Source organism: Chelonia mydas, chromosome 1 (genome assembly GCF_015237465.2).
Source record: "Chelonia mydas isolate rCheMyd1 chromosome 1, rCheMyd1.pri.v2, whole genome shotgun sequence".
In the NCBI taxonomy this organism is placed as follows: domain Eukaryota; kingdom Metazoa; phylum Chordata; order Testudines; family Cheloniidae; genus Chelonia; species Chelonia mydas.
Window position 1 is genome coordinate 133,353,455 of NC_057849.1, and position 23,340 is coordinate 133,376,794.

General features: G+C 42.2%; 1 protein-coding gene across 6 annotated transcripts in view; it reads right to left on the bottom strand.

The window, feature by feature from the left end:
* GEMIN8 (gem nuclear organelle associated protein 8) overlaps window positions 1-21,803 on the bottom strand; it is a 36,736-nt gene extending 14,933 nt beyond the window's left edge. Inside the window, exons 1-3 of one of the 6 annotated variants that reach the window (XM_043537855.1) lie at window positions 21,611-21,803; window positions 14,834-14,870; window positions 11,530-11,974 (exon numbers count right to left, since the gene is read on the bottom strand). In XM_043537855.1, the coding sequence (XP_043393790.1) occupies window positions 11,530-11,974; window positions 14,834-14,836 (448 nt within the window). In that variant the 5' untranslated portion in view covers window positions 14,837-14,870; window positions 21,611-21,803. Of the gene's footprint in view, window positions 1-11,529; window positions 11,978-14,833; window positions 14,871-15,171; window positions 15,252-21,208; window positions 21,389-21,610 lie in introns of those variants that run through there. The other 5 variants (XM_043537853.1, XM_037900653.2, XM_043537854.1 and 2 more) reach the window with 5 other exon arrangements.
* Window positions 21,804-23,340: the final 1,537 nt, after the last annotated feature.

The following is a 23,340-nucleotide window of genomic DNA, read 5'->3' on the forward strand; positions in this document are numbered from 1 at the left end:
AGTAAATTAAACTAAGATTTACAACGTCTACTGAAAAAAGGCCACTTCCCTCCCTTGTAATTCTACACTGAAAGCAAAATTATCTGCTCACTCAAACTGTGTGCGCGTCAACTGAAAAACTGACTTCAATGGGGCTACTCACATGACCACATTTAGGCATGTTCTGAAGAGCCTTGATGAATTGGGGCTTTTACCAACCAAGAAGCGCAACAGTCCACCGCATAAGAAGTGGGCAGACTTGGCTCTCTTAAAATCCATCTTAGCAAGAAAGTCCACAAAGGATGAGAAGGCATTTAACACCTACTGCCCTGACAGTATCTCCCTCAATGTGCCAGACAGCTTGCTCTGATTATTATGAATTTTCCTTCTTTGCAGTTAAAAAAAGTCCTTTACAATTAAAACCCCCCACTGAACAGTTCCACAGGTGTAGACTTCACCAATGCTGTGATAAGAGAAGAAAATGCTTACTTAGCTATACTGCACCACAACTCTGGCATAGTAATGTGAAAACAATCACAACTGATGAGGCTTTGAGCAAATAATCTACTACCACTGGTGCTCTAGTCTCCTCCACAGCTCTGACTCCAGCTGCTGAAAAGGAAGGCAATCTGCAAGGACTATGCAGTGGGAGAGAATATCAGAAGGTTGGTGTACTGATACTTGGGGACAACAGTGTTAAAACACACTTTGAGGACCTAAATTCCGTAGTTGATTTCAGTGGCAAAGTAGTGCTGAATTTTCTGGTGCTGTGACATTTCTGCAGTAGCTCCAAGTGAAATCAAAACAAGGAGGTTTTTACTGAATTAAATATGAGCAATCACAGAATCAGTAGAGTGATTCTCTAGCACCCTGTGTTATTTACTCTAATATTAATTTCAATACAAATCTCAGTTCAAAATTTATTTTTCATTTTACACTTCTGCCATATTTTCAACATGTTGCAGAATTTTATATTGACAACACTTTCAAAATCAGGGAAGACTTTGGCAGCAGCACAGGGGATTTTGGCACTCAGGAGGCAAATGAGAATTGTGAAACTGGGGAGGGGATGCTCCAAACTATTTTCGGTACTTTATATAGCCCCCATCTCTGCAGTATTTGAATACCTCACAATCACTAACGTACACATCTTCAGAACAACCCTATGAAATAGGGGAGAGCTATTACCTCCATTTTGCAGGCACAGAAAGACTAAGGCTATGGCTACATGAGAGAGCTTGCAGCTTCGCAGCTGCACTGATGCAGACATGCCACCGTAAGCTCTCTAGTGTAGCTGCTCTAAGCCAACAGGAGAGCGCTCTCCCGGCAGTTTACTTACTCCAGCCCCCGCGAGTGGCGGTAGCTATGTTGGCAGGAGAGCTTCTCCCTAGGTCGGCGGGAGAGCACTGTCCACACCGGCGCTTATGTTGGCATAAGTTATGCCACTCAGGGGGGTGGCCGTAGGGTAGCCATAGCCTACGTGACTTTCCCAAAGTCACCCTGGATGTGCATAGCAGAGCACAGAATTGAACCCAGTCTTTCAAGTCTGAGGTGAGCAGCACCCTAACCATCCTTACTCTCTGCCCTTCTCTTTCACTCTCTCTTTTGAGCAGATTAGTAGGTGACAATTTTGGAAGGGGGTGGGGGCAGCAGCCCTCGACCTCTCAGCTCCATTTCCCCTGATTGCCTCTAACAACAACGCATAGAGCGTTGTTATCCGGATTGGGATGCTTGCTAACATGTTCAGAGAAATAGTGAAAGATGCTGACATTTAAATGGTCATTACTAAGTTTGGGCATTAACACCCATTAAAGTGAATGGGAGCAGTTGACACCTCTCAGAGCTACGCATTTGGAAGGTTTTCTTTGTAACCAGAAGGCAGGGATCAGCAACCTTTGGCCCGCAGCCCGCTAGGGTAAGCCCCCGGGCGAGCCAGGCCGCTTTGTTTACCTGACACGTCTGCAGGTTCGGCCAATCGCAGCTCCCACTGGCCGCGGTTCACTGCACCAGGCCAGCGGGGGCTGCGGGAAGTGGCGGCCAGCACATCCTTTGGCCCACGCCGCTTCCCGCAGGCCCCATTGGCCTGGGACGGCGAACCACGGCCAGCAGGAGCTGCGATCGGCTGAACCTGTGGATGCAGAAGGTAAACAAACTGGCCTGGCCTGCCAGGGGGCTTACCTGACAGGCCGCGGGCCAAAGGTTGCCAATCCCTACCATAAGGACTAGAAAATTAATCTTTTAAAAATGAAACTTTAGATATTGTGCAGCCATATTCTGGGGCAGGTGGTAGATTATGTGGCCAATTCTGTGACCAGGGAATTGCAGAAACTACGGACCTTGTTTATATCTCATTAAAATGTTGGTCCTTCACCCTGCTTTATTTATCCTACTGTTTTATACCACAACACTTTTAAAAGTTCTCATAGAAATAGCTACTGTAACAGTCCCCTCCCCCATCTCCCATGCAAAAGGGGTTATAGTAAATAATTCTTATTTTAATAGATTATTAGCTATTCTTGTTTCCAGGTCCCTGCTTCCACTTCCCGGTAAGAGACAGTGGGTGGGGCTCTGCTGAGGTACATTCCTGCAGGACTCATCAGGGCAAGGGCAAAGAACTGACCATCAGAATTCCAGCCGAGGTGCACTGATTTTGGAGACCAGAAATGCCAGACATTTCTCCTGCAAAGTAAGTAAGTAAGTAGTAAGGGTATCCAACCACAGCAAGTTACGGGGCAGGCAGCAAACACACAGTCTGGGGAGAGGAGCACACAGAGAGCTGAATAAGTATTCAAGGCAATGAAGTGACTACTTCTGAAGAGCCACCAGAGGAGCAGGAGACATGGCTTTCCTCTAGAGCTGCTCTTGTCAGCAGGGTCTCACCAGTTCTTTCCCCAGCAGCTGCAGCTGCTCTCCCAGGCTCCCCTGGAGGGGAAAAGAATGTAAAGGAGAGCATGGGAGCCAGTAAGAGCAGCTGCAGATGCCAGCAGAATAAGCAAATAAGCAGGACTAACTTCAGAAAATTGCTAGTGTAGCAGAGTCCAGTGCCAGGACTAGCTCTAGAGGAAAACAGAATCCTACGCTCCCCACTGGGCTATTCAGATACAATCCCCTAGTACTCCACAGTCCCACACAGACAATCCCTCCCTCCTCCAGCTGGAAGTACTCACGGTTTGTCACTCTCCCCATTCCCAGGAAGTGTCTTTCACATCCACAGGCTCTTGGGCCTTGTCTACACTATGAAATTAGGTCGATTTTGTAGAAGTGGATTTTTAGAAACCGATTTTATACAGTCAATTGTGTGTGTCCACACTTAGCGCATTAAGTCGGTGGAGTGCGTCCTCACTACTGTGGCTAGCATCGACTTAAAGAGAGTGGTGCACTGTGGGTAGCTATCCCACAGTTCCTGCAGTCTCTGCTGCCCATTGGAATTCTGGGTTAAGCTCTCAATGCCTGATGGGGCAAAAACATTGTTGCGGGTGGTTTTGGGTACATGTTGTCAGGCCCCCCTTCCTCCCTCCCTCCGGGAAAGCAACGGCAGACAATCATTTCGTGCCTTTTTTCCTGGGTTATCCGTGCAAACGCCATACCACGGCAAGCATGGAGCCCGCTCAGCTCACCGTCACCATATGTCTCCTGGGTTCTGCTGGCAGACGCGGTACTGCATTGCTACACAGCAGCAGCTCCTTGCCTTTGTGGCAGATGGTGCAGTAGAACGGATAGCCGTCATACGTCTCCTGGGTGCTCCTGGCAGACCTCGGTGAGGTTGATCAGGGACACCTGGACAGACATGGCTGGTCTCCTTTTAGAGCACCAAATGGGATCCAGAGACCCCAGGTTATTCTATTCTTTAAGTTTCATCTCATGGAGATTCAGTCCTGCCTGGAATATCATGCGAGCTGGAGGCTTCTGCCTCAGGCTGCTCTCCCAGCCGGCAGCAGCTCGCGGTCATAGAATCATAGAATCATAGAATATCAGGGTTGGAAGGGACCTCAGGAGGTCATCTAGTCCAACCCCCTGCTCAAAGCAGGACCAATCCCCAATCAAATCATCCCAGCCAAGGCTTTGTCAAGCCTGACCTTAAAAACTTCCAAGGAAGGAGATTCTACTGCCTCCCTAGGTAACGCATTCCAGTGTTTCACCTCCCTCCTAGTGAAAAAGTTTTTCCTAATATCCAACCTAAACCTCCCCCACTGCAACTTGAGACCATTACTCCTTGTCCTGTCCTCTTCTACCACTGAGAATAGTCTAGAACCATCCTCTCTGGAACCACCTCTCAGGTAACTGAAAGCAGCTATCAAATCCCCCCTCATTCTTCTCTTCCGCAGACTAAACAATCCCAGTTCCCTCAGCCTCTCCTCATAAGTCATGTGTTCCAGACCCCTAATCATTTTCGTTGCCCTTCGCTGGACTCTCTCCAATTTATCCACATCCTTCTTGTAGTGTGGGGCCCAAAACTGGACACAGTACTCCAGATGAGGCCTCACCAATGTCGAATAGAGGGGAACGATCACGTCCCTCCATCTGCTCGCTATGCCCCTACTTATACACCTACCCCAGCCTACCCCTTGCTCCCATGGCTCATGAAGCCTCGACAGTAGTAAGGAGCAGTTCAACGACTGGCTGGTGACCACTGGCTTAATGGAATCACCACTTCCGCAGGGAACCAAACAGAATAGCCGGCACAGCCCAATAAAATAAAATAATAATAAAATCATCATCATAATAATAATTAAAAAAGGGAATAATAATTAAATAACTACACAAATTCTGAATGTAATGAAAGGAAGTTTTCTTATAACTCATTGCTGGATAGAGATGAGTGGGCAAGTGATGGGTGTCGGGAAGGACAGTGTGAAGTAGGTTAACAGCACAGCTGTGTTCATACTATAACTACAGTATGTGATTAGTGTGATAATGTAACTGATTTGTGCGATTATGTCAGTTAAATTTTGCTCACAGAATTAGTTAGGGTTAGTTTAGGAACATACACCTCTGCTGTAATATACGTATTGATTACGTGATCACAAAGAGAATACGAAGAGCTGGAGAGCACTCGAGCAGAACTCTAGGAAAGAAAAGGAGGTGTTTTAAAAGAGAGGCCTTTGTAAAGAAAAAACTCTGTCCCTACTGAAGTGTTCCATCAGGCAGTGAGATTCAGAGTTTGCCAGTTTCAAAGGCTTTAGTGTAAAAGTAAAGAGTTACTGCAATGCACACTGCCAGAACACAAAAAGACTTTAGTAGCCTATAGGTTCTTGAAGTCGGTAGTGGTTCCTGGGAGGAGAAAAAAAAAGCATAACATCTTAAAAACAAGCTCTGTTATTTTCTTTTTTTCACTTTCATGCATATATGGCTATAAAGAATAGTATTGTGGCAAACTAGTGTTGACACATATGAGCGTACTGGGATACACGTAGCTTTAGGAGCCTTCACTGACCAAACATAACCTGACTACTTTAACTGCAGCTTTTTCTTCCCCCACCTCCTTATTATTCACTTTCGCTGTCTTTCCAAAATACTGCACCTACAGTCACCATCCTCTCCCATCATTCTGTCATTTCATCTCTCCCCACCCTGAATTTTTATCCCTCTTTTCATATAACGTTCAAGCTCCCTGTCCTCACCTTCAAGGCATTACACGTCTCCATCCTTGCCTACATCTCAACTCTTCTCCTCCCACACACTACAGTCTGCAAGATTCTCTCAAGTGAAGTCATTGTGAACCTTCCTGTTAACTTCAATGGTCTGTAGTAATGTAATGGTCTGCCATTAAAGGAGGATGCTTTTAAAATAAAAGGGGTTTAAGTTTAGACCACCCTTTGCACTGAATGAGGCAGGATCCTGTGGAAAAACAGTATGTGATCACAGAATAAAGACCGCCATATGCATACACACAAGGGGGTGGAGTTACAGTTGTAAAGTATTTAGTAACTTTTGAGTGCTTGAAAATGAAATAAATAACATTCTTTTAATGTGTTTTTGTATGTAAATATAGTAACAATCAATGAAATAGCAGCAGCTGGGTAAGATGGGAGATAAATTTGTCTATTCACCCTTCTTGCCAGCATTATCTCATGTTCCTTAATCTCCACCCAGTGTCCTCTCCTCATTGCCCCATTTGTCTTCTATGCCCACTCCTGATTCCATGACTTTCTGCGTCCCACCCAATACTATATGTCTGGAATAAAATCCCAATTAACATACGTCAAGTTCTTGCACTATAATCATTCAAAAGAAAACAAGTCTAAACCCTAACCTTCTCTGTAAAGCATGCTTGCCTCAACACCCATAAAACATAATATAAATCAGAATAAACAGACATGGTATCAGTTTATTTTCACTTGTATTATTGGATTGTTAATTTCTTGGGGTGTGGATTTGTTAATTGTTCAGCACAAACTATGGTGTGTAGCACTATGTACTCTTATGGCAGATAAGATATTGAACTTGAGCCCCCTCCATGGTCATGAGGCTACCAGGCCAGAACCAAGTCGGGCTGTGATGGATTACAAAGAGAAAAATAGCTGAGAGAGGATATATACAAGGCTGATAATGTGATCACTTTTATGTGCCTCGTCTACCTTTCCTTGAGGATCAATACAGCTTCAAGGATGAAAGACAGAACAAGATAGTGTCATGACAGAGTTCAGCTTCATGAACCCTCTATAAATTTCATTTGGCTTAAAAACAGTACTCAGGAAAATCAATAGCTCTATATAATTAAACATAGCAGCACTGTATCTTTCACCGTCCACATGGTCTCAACAGAGCTCACCACTACTCATTTACAGCACACAGTAGAGAACATATTTTCTTCCCCTCCCTCTGCGTAGCTACTTTCTTTTTTTGAGCAACTCCAACAGAATTTATAAAAACCTATTTTATTTATTTATTTATTGGTCAGAAGCAGTTATTCCTGAATGTACAGATAATGTATTTTCTGAATTAATAATAAAAGTTTCCACTTAAATGGCATCTTTCATCTGAGGCTGTGGGGGCAATTTATAAATATGTAGTACTTTATTAATTTAGCTTCAATATTTCTATGAAGCAGGTAATCATCATTATCTGCACTTTACAGATGAGGAACCTGAGGTCACACAGAAGAGCCTAATTTTGCTTTCACTTGCACCATAGTAAATCAAGAATAACTTCACTGAACTGAATAGAATTACACCTGCCAAAACTAGTGTGAGAGCACAATCAGGACCTCAGTGTCTCACCTAGGTGTCCCAATAAGTCTGTGCTACAGCCAGGAATAGAAGCCCTGGTGTCCCAACTCAGAGCTATGGGCCTTCACCAAGAGGCCTTCCTCCTGCTTATAACTGAGGCAAAGAGATATTAAATAACTTGCCCAAGGTCACACAGCAAAGTCTGTGGCAGAGCCAATAACTGAACCCAGATCTCCTGAGTACCAGGCCTTTGCCTTAATCATGACAATCCTCAAATACCCACCATGCATGAAAAAAATTAACAAAAAGAAAATGTTCTGTATTTCTAAATTGTCTTAGTTGTAGTTCTCGAAGTGTTTTCTCTCTTCAGATTAAGATCTTCGACAGAGGCCTGCTTCTGCCACAGCAGAACTCACACGAGTACAGGTTGAACATCAAGCGCTATTCTGAGCTTCATTATGTTGCTAATGTTATTTTCCTTGAGCAGTGTATTACCCTGAATCACAGAAACATAGGGCTGGAAGTGACCAGGGAAGGTCAAGTTAAGACCACTGGACCAGTTAAGAAGTTTTTCCTAATGTCCAACCTAAACTGCCCTTGCTGCTATTTAAGCCCATTGCTTCTTGTTCTATCCCCAGACATTAAGGAGAACAATTCTTCTCCCTTCACCTTGTAACAACCTTTTATGTACTTGAAAACTGTTATCATATCCTCCCATAGTCTTCTCTTCTTCAGACTAAACAAACACAATTTTTTTCAACCTTCCCTCATAGGTCATGTTTTCTAGACCTTTAATCATTTTTGTTGCTCTTCTCTGGATTTTCTCCGATTTGTCCACATCTTTTCTGAAATGTTGCGCTCAGAACTGGACACAACCTCCAGTTGAGGCCTAATCAGCACAGAGTAGAGCAGAAGAATTACTTCTCCTGTCTTGCTTACAACACTCCTGCTAATATATCTGGGAATGATATTTGCTTTTTTTTGCAATAGTGTAACACCGTTGACTCATATTTAACTCGTGATCCTCACTGTGACCCCCAGATCCCTTTCTGCAGTACTCCTTCCAATTTTGTATGTGTGCAACTGATTGTTCTTCCCTAAGTGGAGTAGTTTGCATTTGTCCTTATTGAATTTCATCCTATTTACTTCAGACCATTTCTCCAGTTTGTCCAGATTATTTTAATTTTAATCCTATCATCCAAAGCACTTGCAAGCCCTCCCAGCTTCGTATCATCCCAGTTTGATGATACCAAGATGGGAGGGGTTGCAAGTGTACTCTCTATGCCATTATCTAAATCATTGACGAAGATATTCAACAAAACTGGACCCAGAACTGATCCTAGTGGGACCCCACTTGATATGCCCTTCCAGCTTGACTGTGAACCATTGATAACTACTCTCTGGGAACGGTTTTCCAACTAGTTATGCACCCACCTTATAGTAGCTCCATCTTTGTATTTCCCTAGTTTGTTTATGAAAAGGTCATGTGACACAGTATCAAAAGCCTTCCTAAAGTCAAGATATACCACATCTACTGCTTCCCCCCTTATCCACAAGGTTTGTTACCCTGGAGAACAATTGATCATTGTCCTCTTTATAACAGCCCTTAATATATTTGAAGACGATTATCAGGTTCCCCCCCCCCCAGTCTTCTTTTCTCAAAACTAATCATACCCAGTTATTTAAAACTTTTTCTCATAGGTTATATTTCTCATTTTTTTGGCTCTCTTTTGGACTCTATCTGATTTGTCCAGGTTTCCTAAAGTATGGTGCCCAGAATTGGACACAGTACTCTGCTGAGGCCTCACCAGTGCTAAGCAGAACGGCACAATTACCTCCTGTGTCTTAAATACACGACACTCCTGTTAATACACCCCAGAATAATATTACCCTTTTTCACAACTGCATCACCCTGTTGACTCACATTCAATTTGTGATCCAATATAATCCCCAAATTCTTTTCAGCAGTACTATTAGCCAGTTATTCCTCATTTTGTAGTTGTCCATTTGATTTTGCTTTCCTAAACATAGTACACCTTGCATTTGTCTTTACTGAATTTTGTTGATTTCAGACCATTTCTCTAATTTGTCAAAGTCCTTTCGAATTCTAATTCTGTCCTTCAAAGTGCTTGCAGCCCCTCCCAGTTTGGCATCATCCACAAATTTTATAATACTCACTCCATTATCCAAGTCATTAATGAAAATATGTAGTAGTATTGAACCCAGGTCTGACCCTTACAGGACTCCACTAGATACACCCTCCCAGTTTGACAGTGTACCACTGATATCTCCTTTTTGAGTACAGTCTTTCAACCAGTTGTGCACCCACCTCAGTCATTTCATTTAGATTTACATTTCCCTAATTTGCTTATGAGAATGTCATGATTGTGTCAAAAGCCTTACTAAGATCAAGATTAAGCTCTTTACTTACTTACACATCTACTGCTTTCCCCCCGCATCCACTAGACCAGTAACCCTGTCAAAGAAGGAAATTAGGGTGGCTTGGCATGCTTTGTTCTTCACAATTCCATCCTGGCTATTGATTGTTTAATAATTTGTTCCTGAATCTTTCCAGGTATTGACATTAGACTGACTGGTATATAACTCCCCAGGTCCTCTTTGTTTCACTTTTTAAAAATAGGTACTATGTTTCCCCCTTTTCAGTCCTCTAGGACCTTACCCATCCTCAGTGGTTCTGAGAGTGCTTCAGCTAGTTCCTTAAGTACCCTTGGATGAATTTTATCAGGCCCTGCCAACTTGAAAACATATAATTTACATACATATTCTTTAATCTTCTCTTTGTCTAATGTAGCTTGGGTTCTTTCTCCGTTGTTATTAATGTGAATTGTGTTGAGTATTTTATCACTAATAACCTTTTTAGTGAAGACTGAAGTAAAATAGGCATTAAACACCTCAGTCTTCTTGATGTCATTACTTATTAGCTCTCCTTCCCTGGCTAAGCAGAGGACCTACACTTTCCTTTGTCTTTCTCTTGCTCCTAATGTCTTTAAAGAACCTCTTCTTATTGCCATTTGTATTTCTTGCTAGGTATAACTCATTGTGTGCCTTAGCCTGTCTGATTTTGCTGTTGATTGTATGTGTACGCTTAAGCCTGTGTGTTTCAGCATTCCAGATATTCTTGACTCTAAGGATTTAAATAGCAGAATGTAATTTACAAAAAATTCCTACTTGTTGATTACACTTTTTTCAAATTATTTCCCTCCTCTCTCCCTCCTTAATGCCCAGAGAAAGGATAGCATAATTACAATGAAAGCTCATTCTATTAAGCATTTATGCTGGATATTTCCCATGCAAAGAACATGGGGAAAATGATTTTTTTCACATTGTTTCCTCAAAACAGATTATAAACTTGCCTGTAAACTTTATTTGTCTATGCAATAAACTATAAATCAGGACAACAAGACACTTTGTTTTTTTAAAAGGATTTCACAGAGATAAAGATGACTTGGAGATCTCCAAGGACTGAGACTTGCAAAAACTCCCCTACTGATTTTTTTGGCTAATATCCCCCTACTATTTTCCCAGAGCTGGGCTTGAGGCTTTGAATGTGAAAGAAAAAATATTTCCTGTACAACACTGAAGGGTACCAAGGGGGAAGACAGGTCTTGGAATTTTTACTGTTTGGTGAGCCAAAGAAAAATAAAGCAAACGGCTACTCCATCTTAAAAGAGTACATTGCAGCTTCCTCCAGCATTAAACAACATAGCTAGGAATTTCCTTTGGGCTGGACCTCTCAGGAATCTAGGATTTTACTAAATTTAACCTTAAGAAGCCCAGATTTTTGAGAATATTGACATATTCATTTTTTTTAACTCAGCTGACTTAAGCTTCAGTTTAAAATGTGAGCATCAATTGATTAAGAATTTTGAAATGTTAAAAAAATCTTTTGGTTTTTAAAGGAAGTATTGGATGTCAATGCAAAAATTTTTCAGCACTTGGGTATTTGTAGGATAAACCAGAACAATAGTAGGGACAGAGTAATGGAAAGTTGGAAATGACTCAAAGGATCATTTTTATAGAAAAAAAGTTTATAATTAAAATATTAGTATTACCTGTTCTGCTGAGGAAAAAGATGGAGATTTTCACTACCTATCTTAATACTACAGATTCCTCAATTTTCCCCCAGAATTGCTCTAAACAAAGCATTTTCTCCTGAACAAATACATGCTACTTCTATCCTCCAAAGCATTCATACTCATTCTCTCTATGTAGAAAAACCACAAGTATTTTCACTGGTTCATTTACTTCTAGTGCCCATTACTCTTGTGTATTATATTGCAATACCCTAATGTTGAATTAAGGACATATTCATTACAGCCTGAAATGGAAAGTATATAATACAAACAAGGCCTGAACTTACGTAACTCCTGCCTGTGCGCCTCTGTCTGTGCAAAATACTGGCGGAGCTCCTCTGTGATCTCCATGTTGCTCAGGTCGCATTCTATCTCCTCTTCAGACTCAGAATCCTTCTCCATTTCAGAATCCCTGCCCATATTCTTGGTCACTCTGGTACTGTAGTGGGCATCTGGGTATTGCTGGGGCCAGGAAGGGTAACGTGCTCCGCTGTTTGGAGTGTAGGTAGAATAGTCTTCAGCATCCGATGGGTTGCCTCCATCCCAATCAGAGTAACGGCCTGTAGGAAAGGTTTTGGATGGATACCATGATAGATGATGAAAGGACTCCATGGCTTTCCTGTAGGCATTTTTGTGCTTGTACATCCAGTGCATGGCTTGGTTGTAATGCTTCCAGTATCTTGCATATACTTGTTGATTATACCATGGGTGAGAGTCTTCATGCAGTGAGTCCTCCTAAAAAAAGCAGAGGGGAGAGACAGTGTTGAGGCAACTCCTAGAATTGAAAAGCTTTTTCATTCCAAATGCTTTACTTCCTATGATAACAAAATCCATGTATTTTGGAGGAAAAATGACAAGTGCTTGAAGCGTGAACATTCTATACATACAAAAATAGATCATGTTGCTCACTCTACTAGTCACCAAGGAAGAAAGTAACGAGAATGACTGCATCAAAGCTTTACCCCAAAGCGCTGTTATTACAGTGGAAGCCACTCCTTTGGGGCAACATGTTGAAATGTACTAATGCAAACGGAGCCCGTGTGGATATAAATACTCAGCACTTACTAATGCAAATGAATTCACGTGAATTCATATACTACACAGGTGAAAGCTGAGCTGAATGAGGATTGATTACTTCAAAGTGTGTGTGGGATAAGCCCCATACTACGAATACACAAGCTTCATGTTAACAGGCAGAGGGTAATGCTTCTGAAATTCCTCTGTACTAAATAAAGGCACCTATTTCATTTAGTAATGCATTTACCCCATCTCCTTGCCATAATAATTTCAGTGGTAGAGATCAGATGGCAACTTAGTCACGTCTCAATCACACCTTAGTCAAGGTCTCAATTAACCCCCACAGCGTGTGTAGCAAAGTGCTGTGCTGCTAATAAATCTCACTTCTCTATTCATCAGCAGCTATAATCTGAAAAAGGGTAATAAAGTTCATTGACTGAAGTAAACTAAAATATCTCTTTCCAGTTATAAATCTTAACAAGTTGTAAAACAGCAACAACTGTTTTTAAAAATGTTTGTTTGCCTGACACAACAGTTTACCCATGGCTCTATTCTAGCCACATAACCCTATAAGAGTGCAGCAGCCCTATATAGTAAAGTAAATTCTGTATAGAAAAAGATTGCAATATGTTCCCCTCCCCTACTAATTCGGCTACACATGGGTAGTGTTGGAGAAAGGTCAGGGATAATGGAAAGCTAAATCACTCTTGGGGTGGTGTTTGCCCACTGTCTGTCCTTGGGGTAGAGCTTCTGAGTAAGGGCTCTGGACGCATGGAAAGTGATGTTGGATTTAAAAACAAGTTGGTCTCACTTAATTAATTTGGATATCCATGATGCAACAACACGTGTCTGTCTTAAACTGACAAAAGCCAATACATTTAGTGTAAAGTCTGATGTTCCTCCCATAATGCATGTCCTTGGTGTAGATATTTTGTGCGTCTCTGGGGAGGGAGAGTTTTACTTGATCTATTTTTTATGCCAAACATTTGGACTATTTTAGACTTAAATGTGGAAGGTCATCTTTTCTTTTTCAGGGATACTGTCAAGATAAAAAATCATACTTTTTTACCTGTATTATTAACATCCTAAATCACCAAGAATGATTTTTTAAAAAAATCTAATTTTATGAATTTGGTTTAGCGACACTTCATAGCTAAAGTCTTACCACCCCGTCCCCAAAACCAACCTCCCTTCCTGCACCCCGCCCCTCCAAAAGGGGCTTAAAAACACTGACAACATAATTTTAAGGTTATGTTTAAGTAGTTACAAGAACAAAGTCTCAAGCTAATAAACTTTTTTTTTTTCCTTATTTCACTTAAACACTGAGTCAGGAATTGTGTCTCGTCTGTTTATGCAAATCTATGGTGTCATACACGTGATTTTAAGAAACAGCCACCAAATTAATTTTTATGGAAATGCATAACAAAATATCTGTCTTTTTGGCTAAGACTTTATGAGCCAGATGCTCCTCATGCACTTCGATTGTGCTGGTGAAACTCCACTGACTTCAGGGGATTTATTTCCAATTTATGCTGGTGTAAGAGGAGAATCTGGCCCTGTTGCAAGGATGTATTTATTTATTTATTTTAGAAGAAGGAAAATGAACTCCTAAAAACCAGGATATTTAAGGTTTTTACTTTGCTTTCGTTAAATGAGAATGTCACACTGACTCTAGTTCTTCAAAGTATAGTCAAGACCAGAAAATTCTGTGGTCAAATCTGAGAAGTTGCAACTCCCATTTCACATAGTTAGTTCTGGAGCACTTTGTTTAATTTTTCCCACTGAATTAATTAAAAATCAAGTTTGGAAACATCAGTAGAGCAGTTAATACAGCTTGACAAAAAAGGAAAGTTTCATATATGCTATGTATTCTCCAAGATGACAACACATCTTTTTAAAATACAAAAAATATCTTCAGTTCTTTTAACTAAAATGTTTCTAAAATGGGCCTTGGTGATGACCTCACTGAAAACTTTGGAATACAGCTGGCTGATTTGTCTATCTGACTAGCCCCAGTTGTTAATTTAGGGGAAGAGGAATACAAAGGGCCACTTCATGTAGACAGAATTGTGATTTTGGTGCTTATCCAAATACTTCTGTGTTTGGAAAGGGAAAAAAAGTGACCGTAGAAAACCTCACTGTTTCATTGAATTTTTAAAATCCATCTGTTGAAAAAAAATTAAGGGGATGTTTTACATTGGGATGAAGAAGGAAAAGGAACACATTAAAGGCTAACTATGGAATATAGCTGTACGTCTGTGTTTTTTCAGCTGTTGTGTAAATGGAAATACAGAGGAGTTTTTCTCAACCGTATAAAAGCTATAAATCTAAGAAGAGTGATCAGCAGATTTCTCTGTTATTTTCCTGTTATATGTCTCTAGATTCTTCTCTGAGGAGACCAAACAATTATTTTAATAAATAAATTTTACTTTGAATGCAATTTAACTAATTTAAAATACAATTCTTTTAACTATGTGCTGACAGTTCAATACAATTTGCTTGTATATGCAGTTAATATACGAAGTGTGCATTGCCCATACTCTCAGATACACAGTAGAAGTAAAGAATGCTTACCATCACCTGTGGAGTTTGCTCCAATGATCAACGTAAACTAGAAAAGAAAATAATATTTTTTAATTTATAAAAAGATGCTTAAATACACAGAAAGCATCTTTAGTGAACCCTAGTAGCTACAGATAAGAGTCAAGTCAACAGATGAGGGATTTTGAGTAATCAGAGAATACTTGAAACCTCTTATTCATTGATTCTAATTGGTTTTAGTAAGGAACTTTTAAATATTGAGATTATTAATATATAAGGCTCAAAAAGATCAAAGGGCAGAGCACTTTCTCTGCCCCCAACTCCCTGCAGCCTAGAAAGCAGGAAGAGATAAATAAACTTGGTCTCATTACCCATTTTTTTTTATCCTCCACACGACAGTGGCTTCCTCTACTTCTAGGTATCTTCAAAATTAATGACATTAAGGAATGACCTTAAATGAGAAAGACTTTACTTTATCCCTCAGTAGTGTTTGCAGAAGGAATCCTATAAAACTTTTATGTTAAGCATTTTTAAAACCATTTTGATTTCACTCAGGTAGTAAGATTTTTGTTTATTTTTAATCCTATGTTGTAATTATTTGTATAACCATCTCCTCTTAGTCTTCTCCCATTTTATGCTTCCCTGATTGCAACACTGCTTCACCTAAACGAAACACAGACAAATTCAGGTGGTGATCAAGTACTTGAATGGAGAGAGGAGGGGAGGTTAAGTACAGAAGTGGAAACTGGAAAGGACCAGATCGTAAAAAGATCTGCAATTACAAGCTGCCGTTTAAAATTACCTACCACATACATTGCACTTTTAATCTTCAAAGTTATTTACCAACACAAACCACTTAAGGGAATTTTGAAAATGACCTGACTATTGGACAGTTATTTCATTATACCAAGATTTTAAAAGAGCAAACCCAAACCACCCATTCCGCATAGTGTCATCACCCAGAAACTCTCATTTGAAGGGACAGGAGGGGCAGCAGAGGGGAATGATACAAAGATTAACATCCCCTCCCCCACTTTAAATTAAATTAGTGTGGGCCAAAGAATCCACTAACTGACACTCCCAAGCTATTCCATCCAACTAGTGGGTCAAATGATACTTTCAGTCACACTGGTGTAAAACAGGAGTGAGTCCACTGTCTTCTTTGGGGCTAACCCAGATTACACCAGCATAACGGAATAGAATTCTTCCCACTGGGGCTGCCCAGGGTGTCAGTTGGAGCAGCATTTGGCCTCCTATTTATGACTTTATTGACGAAGCAGCAACTATTTGTCTCTTTAAGACAGCAATGCTGAGTGAAAAGAGATCTGAATGCAGTCCACCCTGACACCACCAAAGAAATGCAAATCATGAAGCTACCACAAATCAGCACAAAGGCTGAACGGTCACCCTTTGTATAGTGGAGACAGAGCCCAAATATGCAAATCCCTCACTCACCAACCCTTCTGCAAACAGTCCTTACATACATGAGTAGTCCCAGTTCAGTCAATGGGCCTACTCATATGAGTAAAGGTTAGCAGAATCAGGTTCAAAACTGTCAAAGAGACTGAACTGATTGTCTTCCTTCCCACCTGCCAAGAGAGGCAGGAGGGAAAGAAAGAGCGGAGGTCACTAATGAAACATTGCAGTGACTTGCAGCATAACTAGCCTACAGATATATAAAAGACGTGGGCAGGGCTTCCCCTTTCTGTTCATCTCAAAAAACATTTTCCTATGCTATCATCTTTTTAAAAGTTGTGTTTCTCTCTCATAGGGTGCGTGTGTGTGCGTGCCGTGCGTGTGTGTATATAGTTTTCATTTCTTTCATGTGCACATCTGGGTACTGTCAAAGTCACTGGAGTAAACAGAAAGGTCTCTTTCTCATATTTAAAATGTAAACTGTACTGTAGCTGCCTCTCTCATTTTCCGCCTGTAGTTTAGGGAAGTTACACACACGAGAATTCTGTGTCTGCCTATGACTTTTGCATACCAAACCATTCTCTGAACTGCCTTAAGGATCAACGAAAATCAGGTTCACAGCCTAACATAAAGAGACTTTGTTTTTAATACCATAAGTGACAAAAAAAATACAAACCATATTCCGAAGCACATAGAGAGAGCTTTTTGAGGAGTGAAAAAGCCCTCACAAATCCATTAAAATGTATCAGCTTACGGAACATGAAATAAATATACACTTTAGCAAACAGAAAAAAATTGTCATAAATTATTTATGAACCCTTATAGAAATATAACTCCTAACACAGGAAAGTCCTGATCCTGGGCACCACCACAATACAAACAACAAAGAAATCATTAATAAGAAATCAAAAAAGCAAAATGGCTCTTCAACAGTAAATTCAATAGGTTATCAAAATCACTCAAGAAGCAGAAAATAAATGAAATAATTCTAGCTCTACTTTTTTCAATTCCTAAAATTAAAATACGGAGGTTGCTGCACAATCCGAAAATAGTCTAATGTCACTGGAAACACCACTTAACTTTTGAATGAAGAAATTACTAAAAGGTATAAATCATCATTGTAAAATTACCAAGAAAATGTATTAGCCCAGGCAAAAAATCTACTTGCCCGCACTTACCATAATGATGATGAAAAAATTTACTTGCTCATACAAAAATGACTATCCCCAGGCAATTGGATGGGCAAAATTTTGCATGCTGCCATTAAAGGTAAGGCCCCAATCTTGCAAACACTTGTACGTGTGCTTAACTTTACTACGGTGAATAGTCCAATCAATGGGACTACTCATGGTAGTAAAATTAAGGCCCCAGTTTTGCCAAATGATCTCTGCAGGCAAACCCTGGTGCCCATATGGAGTGTCACTGAATGTGTCTCATTGCAGGGATAGGGGAGTTGCTGGCAGAGACCATCTGGCAGGATTGGGGCCTAAAGTAAAAGATTTTAAGGCTGCAGGCAGCAACAATAAAATGCTTGGACAAAGAATACTTGGTCCCTTTTTGTATATTAAAATGTTCTCTTGCTTGGAGGGCTTTGGCACAGAAAGTCCCCTCCCCCCCTTTTTTTAATCACAACCACATAATTATCGGTTTGTATTACCACAGCGTCTAGGAGTCCCAGTCATGGATAAGGACCCCATTGTGCTAGGCACTGTACACAGGACAAACAGTCCATTTCTGATACATTGTATTATCTCCTTTCCTAACCTTTCAAGTCATATAATAATTCCCCATTTATATTAAATACTGATGAAAGAAGAAAGCCATAACTGACTATGGGTCTGATCCCACAAAGTGTTGTACATCACTCAGTCCCACTGAAGTTAAATTGAGACGGATTACCATCCCGTAGGATTGGATCCTGGAATGCTCTATTTTGAAAATAGAAAAGGAGGACTTGTGGCACCTTAGAGACTAACAAATTTATCTGAGCATAAGCTTTCGTGAGCTCAAATAAATTTGTTAGTCTCTAAGGTGCCACAAGTACTCCTTTTCCTTTTGCGAATACAGACTAACACGGCTGCTACTCTGAAACCTGCTATTTTGAAAATGTGATGATACATTGTACACCATGAGAGCACAGCCCCTTGGTGGAGTATTGTACACAGTTTTGGTAACCACACTTGAAATATATTGCACAGCTTGAAAAGGCCTACAATCAACAAAAGTCTTAGTGCTCAGTATGGCAAGAAACAGGACTATTTAGGAAAGAAAAAAAAAAAAAAGATTGAGGGGACTTTCAGTTATTTAAAATTATGAAGAGCATAGCAAGAGCTAGTCAGTCACTTCTTTTCACACTGTTGCATAGTAATAGAACATGATATAATTAAGAGGGGGAGGAATTAGAACAAATTAAAATACTTCTTCACAGATCCCACAGTCAATCTGTGGAATTTACTGTCACAGAAAGTCACTGAAGTAAATAAAACTAGAGAGGACTGGAGAATCTTATCAACATTAACTTTTGTAGCTCTGCAAAATAAGACAACTTTTATTTCAGGGAATACATCAATCATTTGTGTGGGTCAGGAATGATTTTTTCCCCACTTTTTTCACCAAATCTTTAAGTATTTGGTAATGCTGACAGTCGGATAAAGGAACAGATTGACCAATGACTTGAACCAATACTGAAATTGCTGTAAGTGTTTTGTACATATTCCAAGAACTCAGTGAGAACAAAATGCCATGTTGTAGCACCAACAGCTTATATTTTTCAAATGATCATTTTACATTTCTAGTGCTAGAAAATCTGGGGGCAGGAGGATGTTTAAAGAAAGTCCATTCAGCCTTTTCTGTCACTCAGCTACTGATTAATTACCAGTGTGCATCGCTACCTATGTTAATTTTAATATCAACGTGGCCCAGTTATAATTCTTGTAAAAATGTAGATGTGCAACACAGAACCAATTAATTACACCTGTATACCCCTTTAACAAAAACTCCTGTAGACTACATTCCTGTTTGTGAATATCGCTAAATATTAAAGATGTTCTCTGGTTGACTTCTGATGTCGGTAAATATTAAAGATGTTCTCTGGTTAGGACCTGGCTGTTATCCAGCCAGCATAGTTACAGCGATCTAATATGCATGCAGTTATTCTGGTATAAGGTGCTTATGCAGGTACAGCTTACTGCTGTAAGGAAAGGGGAATAAATTATAACGGTATAATTGTGGCCAGGCTAGAGACTGTACTCATTTAACTGTTTTGGTAGAAAGTCAATCCTTTGCCTCACAAACGCACACTGAAATAGTTAAATCAGTACAAAAACTTCACGCAGACCATGCAGTAGCATGTATAAAGTCACAGTTCACCAGGTCCCAAGAGCCTAAGGCTCTACTCCTATATCAGTGGTCCCCAAACTCTCTCCTCCCCAGGAAGCAGGGTTGGGGGGGCCAGAAGCAGGGCTTGTGCTGCAGCTGGGGCCTTAGCTGAGAGTGGAGCCGTGTTGGGAGCCAGGGGCATTGTGCATCGCGCATGTGGGCAGGGGCATTGTGCATTGTGGGTGCCAGGGGCATTACCATTGTGCATCACCACCTATGTTCATTTTAATATCGCTACCTATACAGCTGGGGCCTTAGCTGAGAGTGGAGCCATGTTGGGAGCCAGAGGCCATGGCTGGGAGTGGAGCTGTGGCCAGGAGCGGGGCCGCAGTTGGGGCTGGAACTGCAGGTGGGGCCATGACTGGGAGCGGGGCTGGACTGGAGTGGGGGGCAGAGAGGGGCTTGGTAGCACTCTCTCCCCATCCCCCCATTGGGGCTGGCCCAGGCCCCCTTCCCCCACAAATGTTTCTCTCTGCCCCCTGGAGGAGTGCCCCACAGTTTGGGGACCTCTGTACTATATGGATCTTAGAATACAGGGTGTTGCTTTGAAATCCAGGATACCTGGTGCATTTGAGTGGCTTATAGGGAAAATGCAGGTTTTGGATTTGGAAAAAATGAAAGGTCAATTTGTACTATATTAAAAAAAAATGTAATAGTGAACAATAAATTATCACTGGTATGCCTTATTTTGGGTCTTTGTCCTATCTTGGGGCATTGGCAGGTCAGTGGTAGGAAGTAGTGTGCACATGAGGAGGAAATGGGTAGTTTAAGCTCTTTGGAGCAGGCACTATCTCCTATTGTGCGTTTGTGTACAGTGCCTAGCACTGGAGGGCACAGATCAGCGTTCTTGTCGTGCTGCCCCTCAGTACCCGGCTCCGGCTAGGGAAGCTAGTGATCGAACCAGCGGACCAAATCTGATGATGAATCCTGGTCATGGGCCACTAACTACTAGCAATTTTAAGCTTACTAAGTAGGGCTGTTTGGTGCATCTATACTGCATCAAACCATCTTTTGTGCTCTACGTTTGCACAGCACCCAACACAGCAAGGCCCTGGTGTATTGCAGAACATTGCTGGGGCAGCCACCTTGCGACGGGGAGCCCAGCACGGGGGCCGCGGTTATCACTTGGGGGTGGGAAGTGGTGGGTTCTCTTTCTTCCTCACCCAAGCACCCCTGCCTTAGGGAGAGGGGCTTGCGGGGGGGTCCCTTTCCCCCCTCACTTCACACAGGGGTGGGTGGTCTCCCCACGCCATCGCTTCACCCCAGGTCACGGGATGCTTTTGGGGCGCGGGGTGGGCGTGTCTCCCTCACACCCCAAGGTATCCGCCCCCCTCCCCATTCACCAGCTGAGTTCCCAGGCGGGGTGGAAGGGGGGGGGGGCAGAGAGAGATTTCTCTGTTTTCTTCCCACTGCCCCACCACCCCGGGGCGGCTCCGGGGATCCCCTCTTCCAGGCGGCTCAGGTACATGGGCTGCCACGGCTGGGAACCGGGGGCTCCCCCCACCCCACCCGCCTCAGGTGTCTGGATCCTTGCCCTGGGGCCAGCCCTGCCCCTTTCCCCACGGGGGCTCCCCCAGCCCGCACCCCACGTGGAGCGGGGCCCGCGGCACGTACTGTGGGTCCGGGCGGGCAGCACCAGCGCCGAGACCCGCTCGTCCGTCCTTCCTTCCTGCCGCGGCGGGAAGCGGGGCCCGGGGGCGGGGTTTGCCGGCTCCCGATTCCCTGGGCTGGGGCGCTCCCTGGCGGAGCGGAGCGGGCGCCGCAACCAGCGTCCTCCATCCCCGCTTCCCCGCGCCTGCCCGGGCGCCGGGGGGGTTCGCCCGGGAAGAGGCGTCAGGGAGAGCGGGCGCCAAGGGCTTTTGTGCGTGGGGGTGAAAGACACCGGGCCGCCTCCACAAGCGCCGGCACCAGCCCCTGTTTGTAGCAGCCAGGAGATTGGGGTCACTCCCTCCCCCCCCACCTCACTCAGCGGGAGCGGAGCCCGCCAGCCAGACCGCCTCCCCCCCACCCCCACACCTTTACACGGGGCAGATTTCGAGTGGGCGGCGCTGGTGCCTTCCAGCTGCCCCTGTCTGGTGTGGGACGGAACAAGCCCCAGAGGGGCGCTGGGCCTGGGCGCCTCACAACGCTGGGACCCCTGCTCTCACAGGCAGGGAAAGGAGCTGGAAGGCCCCAGGCCAGCACCAAAGGTTGTAACTCACCCATGCCCAGTTTGTGCTGGGTGCTTGAAATATATTTAGATTGGGGCCTCTCGGTTTCCCCTGGCTGGTGCAGCTGAATGCTCTTCCTAGCAACTTTGCAAAAGATGAAGGCTGGGATTTCTGAAGGAGCCTAAAGGTATTAGACAACCAAATCTCATTGGCATTCAGAGGGATTTGGGCACTAAACTTCCATAGGCTCCTTTGAAAGCTACGACCTACATCTGTATTCAGAGTTGTGGTGTCAGTATGTTTGTAACAAACATTTGTTTTCTTCCCATAACATCTGAAACTGCTTCAAGTGAAAATCTACACACAGGGTTAACCCCAGAGCTGCTGATAATGCCTCCATTCTACAACCAATGTGCATAGGAATATTTATTTATTGACTAATCCTTTATATAGTTTATTAACAAGCTATTTGATTATTATTCTTTAAAAGAAGCAGAATATTTTCATGGATGTCTTTTGCTTACATACAAATATTTCATGCTTTGATCAGAAAATGTTCTCTTAGCCTGAATTAGACATTAAGGCCCAGATCCTCAAAAGTAAGGCTCCTAACTTCCACTGATTTCAAAGGAAGTTAGAAGTCTAAATACCGTTTTTGGATCCAGGCCTAACTCAGTGTACCTTGTTGCTAGGTAATGCATCCTCTGTAGGACTTATCTCTGTTCCCTGCTTGCATTTATATATATGTTTGTGGTTAGCTCATGAAAGGAACATTGAATAATCTCATTTAATTTAATGTGTATTTAGGAATGTGCTGATGTTAAGACATATTTACAGTTATTTAAAAAACAAAAATAACTGAGATAGTTGCTTTACTGCACTGTTAATGTTTTAATAGATTTATTAGTAGCAGTATTATATTTAGTACTGTTTTATATCAGAACCCTGGTAATATCCCTGACTGAGGGAGTCATAAATATAAAGGAAAGGGTAACCACCTTTCTGTAAACAGTACTATAAAATCCCTCCTGGCCAGAGGCAAAATCCTTTCACCTGTAAAGGGTTAAGAAGCTAAGGTAACCCCGCTGGCACCTGACCCAAAATGGCCAATGAGGGGACAAGATTCTTTCAAATCTGGAGGAGGGGGACAAAGGGTTTGGGCTGTCTGTGTGATGCTTTTGCCAGGAACAGATGAGGAATGCAAGCCTTCCAACTCTTGTTAAATTAGTAAGTAATTTAGCTAGAAAATGGATTAGATTTTCTTGTGTTTAATGGCTTGTAAAGTAAGCTGTGTTGGAGGGAATGTATATTCCTGTTTTTGTGTCTTTTTGTAACTTAAGGTTTTGCCTAGAGGGATTCTCTATGTTTTGAATCTGGTTACCCTGTAATGTATTTACCATCCTGATTTTACAGAGGTGATTCTTTTACTTTTTCTTTAATTAAAATTCTTCTTTTAAGAACCTGATTAATTTTTCATTGTTCTTAAGATCCTGTACCAATTGGTGAGGATTATTATCAAGCCTTCCCCAGGAAAGGTGGTGTAGGGCTTGGGGGAAGACATCTCCAAGTGGTCTCTTTCCCTGTTCTTTGTGTAAC